We start from the raw sequence: 10,320 nt of genomic DNA on the forward strand, positions 1-10,320 counted from the left end.
TCAGTTACTCCTGCCTGTTTCTCCAGCTTATGCATAAGCCTTTTATGGGGTACTGTGTCAAAAGCTTTCCGACAGTCCAAAACAAATGCAGTCCGCCCATCCTTCTCTTTCTTGCTTAATCTTTGTCGTAGAATTCTATTAAGCCTGTAAGGCACAGTGTGTGTGTGTGTGTGTGTGTGTGTGTGTGTGTGTGTGTGTGTGTGTGTGTACTCACCTAGTTGTGCTTGCGGGGGTTGACCTCTGGCTCTTTGGTCCCGCCTCTCAACTGTCAATCAACAGGTGTACAGGTTCCTGAGCCTATTGGGCTCTATCATATCTACACTTGAAGCTGTGTATGGAGTCAGCCTCCACCACATCACTTCCTAATGCATTCCATTTGTCAACCACTCTGACACTAAAAAAGTTCTTTCTAATATCTCTGTGGCTCATTTGGGCACTCAGTTTCCACCTGTGTCCCCTAGTGCGTGTGTCCCTTGTGTTAAACAGCCTGTCTTTATCAACCCTGTCGATTCCCTTGAGGATCTTTAATGTGGTGATCATGTCCCCCCGAACTCTTCTGTCTTTCAACGAAGTGAGGTTTAATTCCCGTAGTCTCTCCTCGTAGCTCATACCTCTCAGCTCGGGTACTAGTCTGGTGGCAAACCTTTGAACCTTTTCCATTTTTGTCTTATGCTTGACTAGATATGGACTCCATGCTGGTGCCGCATACTCCAGGATTGGTCTGACATATGTGGTATATAATGTTCTGAAAGATTCCTTACACAAGTTTCTAAAGGCCGTTCTTATGTTATCCAACCTGGCATATGCTGCTGCTGTTATCCTCTTGATATGAGTTTCAGGGGACAGGTCTGGCGTGATATCAACCCCCAGGTCTTTCTCTCTCCCTGACTTTTGAAGTATTTCATCTCCCAGGTGATACCTTGTATCTGGTCTCCTGCTTCCTACCCCTATCTTCATTACATTACATTTGCTTGGATTAAACTCGAACAGCCATTTGTTCGACCATTCCTGCAGCTTGTCCAGGTCTTCTTGAAGCCTCAAGCTGTTCTCCTCTGTCTTAATCCTTCTCATAATTTTGGTGTCGTCAGTAAACTTTGAGAGGAATGAGTCTGTACCCTCTGGGAGATCATTTACGTATATCAGAAACAGGATAGGTCCAAGTACAGAGCCCTGTAGGACTCCACTGGTGACTTCACGCCAGTCTGAGGTCTCTCCCTTCACTGTAACTCTCTGCTTCCTATTGTTCAGGTACTCCCTTATCAACTGGAGCGCCCTACCAGTTACTCCTGCCTGTTTCTCCAGCTTTTGCATCAACCTTTTATGGGGTACTGTGTCAAAGGCTTCCCAAAAGTCCAAAAAAATGCAGTCCACCCACCCTTCTCTTTCTTGTTTAATCTTTGTCACCTGATCGTAGAATTCTATCAAGCCTGTAAGGCAAGATTTACCCTCCCTGAACCCATGTTGATGGGTTGTCACGAAGTCTCTTCTCTCCAGATGTGTTACTAGGTTTTTTCTCACAATCTTCTCCATCACCTTGCATGGTATACAAGTTAAGGACACTGGCCTGTAGTTCAGTGCCTCTTGTCTGTCACCCTTTTTGTATATTGGTACTACATTAGCAGTCTTCCATATTTCTGGTAGGTCCCCCGTTTCCAGTGACCTACTATACACTATGGAGAGTGGTAGGCAAAGTGCTCCTGCACACTCTTTCAATACCCATGGCGAGATTCCATCTGGCCCAACAGCTTTTCTCTCATCCAGCTCCAATAGGTGCTTCTTGACCTCATTTCTTGTAATTTCGAACCTATCCAAGGTCACCTGGTTTGCTGCCACCTCTTCTAGCGCCGCGACATCTCCCTGTTCTATTGTAAAGACCTCCTGGAACCTTTTGTTGAGTTCTTCACATACCTCTTTGTCATTCTCTGTGTACCTGTCCTCGCCCACCCTAAGTTTCATCACCTGTTCCTTCACTGTTGTCTTCCTCCTGATGTGACTGTGTAGTAACTTTGGTTCGGTCTTGGCTTTATTAGCTATATCATTTTCATACCTTTTCTCAGCTGCTCTTCTCACACTGACATACTCGTTCCTGGTTCTCTGGTATTTCTCTCTACTTTCTGGTGTTCTGTTATTACGGAAGTTCCTCCATGCCCTTTTGTTCAGCTCCTTTGCTTTCATATATTCCTTATTAAACCACGGATTCTTCCTTTGCTTCTCTGTTTTTTCCTGTTGGGATGGGACAAACCTGCTTACAGCCTCCTGACATTTTTGGGTGACATAGTCCATCATGTCTTGTACGGACTTGGTTCCGAGTTCTGTGTCCCAGTGTATATACTATAGGAATTTATTCATTTCCTCATAGTTTCCCTTTCGGTACGCCAGCCCTTTGGTTCCCAGTTCTTTTTTGGGGGTGATAATTCCCAGCTCAACCAGGTACTCAAAGCTCAATACACTATGATCACTCATTCCCAAGGGAGCTTCCAACTTAACTTCCCTTATATCCTACTCATTAAGGGTAAATATCAGATCAAGCAAGGCTGGTTCATCCCCTCCTCTGATTCTTGTCGGTCCCTTGACGTGTTGACTTAGAAAGTTTCTTGTTGCCACATCCAGCAGCTTAGCTCTCCTGTGTCTGGGCCTCCATGTGGGTCTCTGTTCCCCTAATCTATCTTCCCATGGTTGAAGTCTCCCATGATTAGAAGTCTGGATCCGTTCCTGCTAGCCACAGAAGCTGCTCTCTCTATTATATTGATGGTGGTCAAGTTGTTTCTGTCATATTCCTGTCTGGGTCTTCTGTCATTCGGTGGGGGGTTATATATCACTACTACTATAATTTTCTGTCCTCCAGTTGCTATAGTTGCTATATGTAGTCACTGAAACCTTCACAGTTCTGAAATACCATCTCTTCGAAACTCCAACCTTCCCTTAGTAGCAAAGCTACACCATCTCCTCCTCTCCCTTCTCTCTTTCCTCACTACATAGTAGTCCTGTGGAAACACTGCGTTTGTTATGATTTTCGTTAACTTTGTTTCTGTGAGTGCTATTATGTCTGGGTTTTCTTCTAGTGCCCATTCTCCAAGTTCACTTGTTTTATTTGAAATCCCATCTATGTTAGTGTACATCGCCTTGAAGCTCACTTTCTTCTGTTCATTTTCATGTCCCTTTCTTGGCGAGCATTCTGCTGGTGTGGGAAGCTGTTCCGTGGGTGAGAGGATCTGTGAGGTGGTTTGCAGGGGTCTCAGAGGATTTTGGGATGGGGGTGGGGGTTTAAGGGAATGGGGGACAGGTAGGGTGGGGGTTAAGGAGATAGGGGGGACATGGAAGATACGGGGTGAGGGGGGAGGAGGGATAGGGAGGGTATGGGATGAAGGGGGAGGGGGGATAGGGGGGGAAAGGTGGGAGGGGGGACATGATGGGAATGGGGAAGGGGTGTCAGGGTCAGAATAGGGTGGGGGGGGGAGGGAGGGTTGGGTGGGGGCAGGTGTGTGTGTGTGTGTGTGTGTGTGTGTGTGTGTGTGTGTGTGTGTGTGTGTGTGTGTGTGTGTGTGTGTGTGTGTGTGTTTTGCATGTGCATGCGTGTGTGCGTGCATACGTACGTGCGTGTGCGTGCATGTGTCACGAGGGTCCTGTAAGTGTCAACTTCTACCCGGAATGAGCCACTTTGATTTTTTAACTATATATGATATACTGAACAAGAATTTGATAATATTTTACCTCACTCTGTACACCAGAATAAGTGACCAGAGAGGGGTACCTACCAGTCAGCCTCCTGCTCACACAACCAGGTGAATATGGACGATGTCTGGATGACGAGGTGATCCGTCGTCTCCTCCCACATGGTGATTCACTAAGTTCCAGTAGATTGATGATGGCGGTTCTTCTCTATCTAACACAAAGCTCTGGAGTCAGGAGATGTGTTGCATCATCTTGCACCAGACTCTGGCTTGCTGGACCTCCACTTGATGAACTCTGCTGTTGCAGGATTTTGAGGATTTGGTCCTGAGTCGTCTTAATCTGGCAGAGGGCTTTCTCAAGTTCCGATTGTTTTTTGCAATATTTGGTGGACGACTGAGTGAGCTTGTATCATATGGTCTAATATTGCGTTGACACAAGCCAGAGTGACGGTCTCCTGGGGGTCAGGATGGTGGCCGGCTCTTTGGGAAGTGGTGTTGGATGGAGTGCTTGGAAGGGAAGGGGAGGTAGATGGAAGACGGTGGAGAGGTCTTGTTCATTGGTACGGGGGGGGGGAGGGTGGCACCATGGGTAGGGTTTGAAGTGTGGGTGGGTGGGTTCCTGGCAAGGGAAAGAGGTGGGGTAGACCTCAGGGATAGGGAAGTGGTGGTGGTGATCTACACTGCTCATGCCAATGCCCCAGGCCTGATTGCCCTCCTAACCCTGGGTTCCTCTATTTACTGATTCACCTGGAACCTGAATCGGCTAATGTGTTGGGCAATGCCAAATAGGTCTCATTCTGCAATATCGATTCCAGGCATAGTGGGATTGCTTGAAGTTGACACATTTGGGTGTTTCAGGGACACCATCATTAGTCTTTTCCAGACATAGTTTAGTGTCGTGAAAGCTGTGCAACACCCTCACCTAATTTGGCCATCACATTGCCAGGTTCTGTGGATCTTCCGTTGGCATTTGCTGCATAAGAACGAGCTGCCAGATATATAGTTCCACTCTGCATGGCCCTATGCCCGGTACTGTAATCACGGAGCAATTGCTTGATTTTTTTGGCACTCTCCCAGGTCCCATGTTGCTCTTGGCCCAGATGGTCTGGGGAAGCTCTTGAATATACCTAACATCAGCATGAATACTGTAGTTCTTAATAATTTTGGTCCGTCTAATCTATTGACTTGCTTTCAACAGCTTTAAACTCTTACCTTCATACGCCTGCTCATTCTCTGTGATGAACTTCATGGCTCTGTCTCCACCCACCCGTACAATGACGCTGCTACCTGCAAATTTGCTCTTAATGCGGTGTTCTTTGTGGGTACGGGCAGCCTAGATGATCCATTTAAACTTATCTGCTGATCTTATGTTTGTTTCAGAGAAGATTATGGTGTGTCATTCACTACCATCGGCTTGTTGTAGCTGTCATCGTTGTTATTGTTGAATATTTGAATAAAATATCTCCAAAGTTAGATGATCCAGTACTGTAATCCTCATGCTGAGTTCATTACGTTCAATTCAACACTGAATCACAACTCTTCTATTTACCTTAATATGTTATTGACACTTTCATTATCCTGTGATCTAAGACTCTGAACAATGAACATGATCTTGAAATGTGTCAAACATTTTTTTTTTTTTTTGCAGGGATATTCCTGCGCGGGCCCTAAGCTTCTGGCTGGCCCACTAAGTGTTGCTTGTTTCTGTTTTACTTGGGCGGAGTATGAGTATTTAAGACTCGTATGGTCGCTTCAGGAAGATTTTGCCATATGTGTTTAACAACTTCTTCTGATCTGTGGAATCTAAGTTGAAATCTTAATGGGTTTGTAACTGTGCACTGTGTTAAATAATGTTCCAGTGGTCTGTTGGGCATTTCTCCACAGTGTTGACATTTCCACTCATCTTCCGGAGCCTGTAAGCCTATTTCCCATACACATGGGTATCCAAGCCTGATGCGATGTAAGTGTACTTCTGTTGCTCTACTACTCCCTTTCATCAAACTAAGGGGTTCGTAGTTGGTTGAATTTTTGTACCAACCCGCAGACCCTGATGTTGCAACTGCTGTGTTGTGGTCACTGTACATCTTTTGCATTGCTTTGTTTCTAATTACTTTCTTAATCTGTGATAGAGTCTGTGGTATATAAATGTCTACATTTCTTCTCTTAGTTGCAAGTTTTGCAGCTTCGTCTGCAATGTCATTTCCTATTATTCCCACATGACTTGGCACCCTGTTGATAAGTACCCTTCGGCCTTGTCGTTTGAGTGTTTACATTAATGATATGACATTTGTGATCAGATGTATGTTATCACATATGTGTTCTTGTTGCAAGGTTTCAATGGCGGTTCTCGAATCTGTATGTATGATAACATGTTGTCGGTGATGTGTCAAACGTTCTCTCAAGGGCTGAACATCTGCACTCCCCAAACATAAATACCCACGAAGTTATTTGTACTTTTATCTTAACTTAAGCTATTTATTTTAACGTTATACATTATATTTTACTATTCACAATGATCTCCATAATGACCTTATCTTGCGTGTGTTTGTCCAGCTACGGAAGGAGGCAAATTGCCGGTACTGATTGTTGACGGTAAGACGCTGCCCCAGTCACTGGCCATCGCTCGCTTCGCTGCCAAGAAAGCCGGACTCGTGCCGGAAGATGACCTGGAAGCTGCTTTTTGTGACGCTCTTGCCGACACTGTCTTCGAACTGTTAATGGAGGCACACAGCATTTGGCACGGAGGGTATATTGCCTTTTATTGCCTTTAAAAATGTCAAGAGTTGTGAAGTTAGGCTGGCTGAGGTTCACAAATTGTTGAGCCGAACTGTGCAGAGCTGGTAGTTGTACTCAATGTTTGTGGTGGGGTAGGAAGTAGGTAGCGGCAGAGAGTGGGTGGGAGTAGGGAATAAGGGGAAGAGGATGGGGGTAGAGAGGGAGTGGGTTGCGGTAGGGAGTGAGCGGGAGTGGGTAGAGATAGGAAGTGGGTGAAGGTAAGGAGTGAGGGATAGATGGGGGTAGGAAGTGATGCAGATTGGGTGGGAGTAGTGAGTGAGGGGGGGAGTGGGTGGGGGTAGAGAGTGAGGGGGAGTGGGTGGTGGTATGTAGTGAGGTGGAGTGGGTTGGGGTAGGTAGTGAGGGGGGGTAGGGAGAGAAGGGGGTAGTGGGTGGGGATAGGGAGTGAGGGGGGTAGTGGGTGGGGGTAGAGAGTGGGAAGAGTGGGTGGGGGATAGGTAGTGGGTGGGGGTAGAGAGAGAGTATGAGTTGGTGGGAATAGGAAGGGAGGGGGTTGGTGAGAGTAGGGAGTGAGGGAGATTAGGTGAGAGTAGGGAATTGATGGGTGTAGGGAATGAGGGAATGGGCGGGGGTTTGGAATGAGGGAGAAGTAGGAGGGATTAGGGAGTGGGAGGGGTTAGGGAGATCATTTGTTGGGGCCACGTTAGCAACACAAATGCAAACAAGCTTGAATGATTCCCAAGCATATATGCAACTGAAAAGTCTGGGTTCGAATCCTTCTGGGGTGTGGAGTTTTCGGTTGTATATTGGCTTGTGAACCATTCAGGCTGGTTTACATTTGTGTTGCTCACGTGGCCCCAACAAATAAGGTGATTTAATGAAATATCTGTGACCAAGTTGACCACCAAACACTGTCACTGTCGGGTGTTGGAGAAATCGTCCACGACTACCAACACTTTTGAACAGTCAGTTGTGGTCTAGCGGCTAAAGTACTTGATACACCATAGTGCATTGTGCTCCTCTCTGTCTGGGTTTAAATCCTTCTAGGGTGTGCATATTGGCTTGGGAACCATTCACGTTTGTTCGCAAATATAAATAAATGAATAAATGGTCAACTATGCAAGGTCCGATTTGTCTAATAAGCCAAGTTTCCTGAATTTATATATTTTTCTAACTTTTTTCTTATAAAATGATAAAGCTATCCATTTCATTTCATATGAGTTCATTTTGTTTAATTTAAGTTTAAACTAACGTAGATATATAACCTAACCTAACCTAACTTATCTTACCCAAACCTAAACTAACATAACTAAGTCAATAATTTATGTTCCTAGTATAATATAATAATAATAATAATTCAAATACACCAATTGAATTTTTTGGGGGGGAAATAAAGAAAATCAATCGGCCTAATAGGCAAATCGAGCCTTGCATAGTAGGCCGAGAAGTGAGTTCTGGCTACTAGGTACGACATACATATATATATATATATATATATATATATATATATATATATATATATATATATATATATATATATATATATATATATATATATATATATAAAGGGGGGTATATATATATATATATATATATATATATATATATATATATATATATATATATATATATATATATATATATATATATATATAAAGGGGGGTATATATATATATATATATATATATATATATATATATATATATATATATATATATATATATATATATATATATATATATATATATATATGTCGTACCTAGTAGCCAGAACTCACTTCTCAGCCTACTATTCAAGGCCCGATTTGCCTAATAAGCCAAGTTTTCCTGAATTAATATATTTACTATAATTTTTTTCTTATGAAATGATAAAGCAACCCTTTTCTCTATGTATGAGGTCAATTTTTTTTTATTGGAGTTAAAATTAACGTAGATATATGACCGAACCTAACCAACCCTACCTAACCTAACCTAACCTATATTTATATGTAAGGTTAGGTTAGGTAGCCAAAAAAAGCTAGGTTAGGTTAGGTTAGGTAGGTTAGGTAGACGAAAAAACATTAATTCATGAAAACTTGGCTTATTAGGCAAATCGGGCCTTGAATAGTAGGCTGAGAAGTGCGTTCTGGCTATTAGGTACGACATATATATATATATATATATATATATATATATATATATATATATATATATATATATATATATATATATATATATATATGTATATATATATATATGTATATATTATTATTAAGTAAAACAAATAATGCTTGGTGTGGCAGCTCCCCAGACAAGAGTAACGAGCAGAAGCAGCTGAAGGATAATTACTTCTCTAACAACATTGATCCCTTCATAACGCGCCTTGAAAAGCGGCTGAGCGAGAAACAATGGTTTGTCTCTGATAAGGTGAGTACCCACCACAGGTATACTCTCTTTCTTATTTTAGGTAAAGTACCTGGGGTTTACCGCCCACAGGTATACTCTCTACCTTAGTTTGGGAAAGGTCAGTACCTACCACAAGTTACTTTACCTTAATTTAGGTAAAGTACCTGTGGTTTACCTACTACAGGTATACTCTCTACCTTAGTTTAAGGTCCGTACCCACTACAGGTATACTCTGTGCCTTAATTTAGGTAAGGATCGTAACCACTACAGGTATACTCTGTGCCTTAATTTAGGTAAGGTTCGTAACCACTACAGGTATACTCTGTGCCTTAGTTTAGGTAAAGTCCGTACCCACTACAGGTATACTCTGTGCCTTAGTTTAGGTAAGGTCCGTTCCCACTACAGGTATACTCTGTGCCTTAGTTTATAGGTAAGGTCAGGACCCACTACAGGTATACTCTGTGCCTTAGATTAGGGATGTTAGTTACATTTTCTACCATAGTTTTCCTGCGTTATGGAAAAAAGAGGAAAATGTTAACACTGAAACCATATATAAAAACGGAATTAAATCACTCTGTTGAAAGAAAAATCAACATATAGGATCAAGGAGTAATCCTGTCAAAAACCTTACCTCTAAAGAGCACAATAAAGTAATTGTCACGACTGCAAGAAAAATGACAGGTTGGATTATAAGGACCGTTCAAACAGGGCATGCCATACCAATGATACTTTTCAAGACACGATCGAGTGCTCTCTAGGGTGGAATATTGTTGCACATCGACATCCTCATTCAGAGGCAGAGAAATGGCTGACCTGGAGAGCGTACAAAGATCATTTACTGCTAGGATCCACTCTATAAGTCATCTAAATTATTGGGACCGATAAAAAGTTCTAAATCTGTGTTCTCTAGAGCGCAGACAAGAGATACATAATAATCAATACGTGGAATATTTTAAAGGGACTGGCTCCAAATCTGAATACGGTGATTACATCACATCAAAACCAGAAGGCATGGCAGGATGTGTAAAATACCCTCGTTGAAAAGCAGAGGTGCAATACGTACTCTGAGAGAGAACTCTATCAACAACGGAGGCCCGAGACTGTTCAACACTCTACCGCTACACATAAGGACCATATCTGGCCGGCCTCTCACAGTCTTTAAGCGAAAACTCGACAAACACCTCCAAGTAATATCTGATCAACCAGGCTGTGATTCATACGTCAGGCTGCGAGCAGCCGGTATCCAACAGCCAGGTTGACCAGACGACCAACCGGGAGTCCTGGTCGGAGACCGGGCCACGGGGCCATTGATCCCGGAACCATCAAAAGGTAGCCACAAGGTAGGTATGTAAGGTCAGTACCTGCCACAGGTATACTCTGTGCCTTAGTCTAGGTAAGGTCAGCCCCCACCACAAGGTACTCTCTACGTTAGTAAAGGTTAAGGTCATCACCCATTACAGGTATACTCTGTATCCTCGTTTAGGTAAAGAAAAATTCTTATGAAATGATTAAGCTTCCATTATATTATA

The 10,320-nt window shown here is 43.1% G+C and overlaps 1 protein-coding gene across 1 annotated transcript in view; it reads left to right on the forward strand.

Annotated features, from left to right (window-relative positions):
* The window catches only part of LOC138368396 (hematopoietic prostaglandin D synthase-like), a 21,842-nt gene extending 12,928 nt beyond the window's left edge, over nucleotides 1–8,914 (forward strand). Inside the window, exons 2-3 of the mRNA XM_069330921.1 lie at nucleotides 6,225–6,417; nucleotides 8,689–8,914. Of these exons, the coding sequence (XP_069187022.1) occupies nucleotides 6,225–6,417; nucleotides 8,689–8,899 (404 nt within the window). The 3' untranslated portion in view covers nucleotides 8,900–8,914. The remainder of the gene's footprint in view (nucleotides 1–6,224; nucleotides 6,418–8,688) is intronic.
* The last annotated feature ends 1,406 nt before the right edge of the window (nucleotides 8,915–10,320 follow it).

Source organism: Procambarus clarkii, chromosome 25, assembly GCF_040958095.1.
Source record: "Procambarus clarkii isolate CNS0578487 chromosome 25, FALCON_Pclarkii_2.0, whole genome shotgun sequence".
Lineage (NCBI taxonomy): Eukaryota > Metazoa > Arthropoda > Malacostraca > Decapoda > Cambaridae > Procambarus > Procambarus clarkii.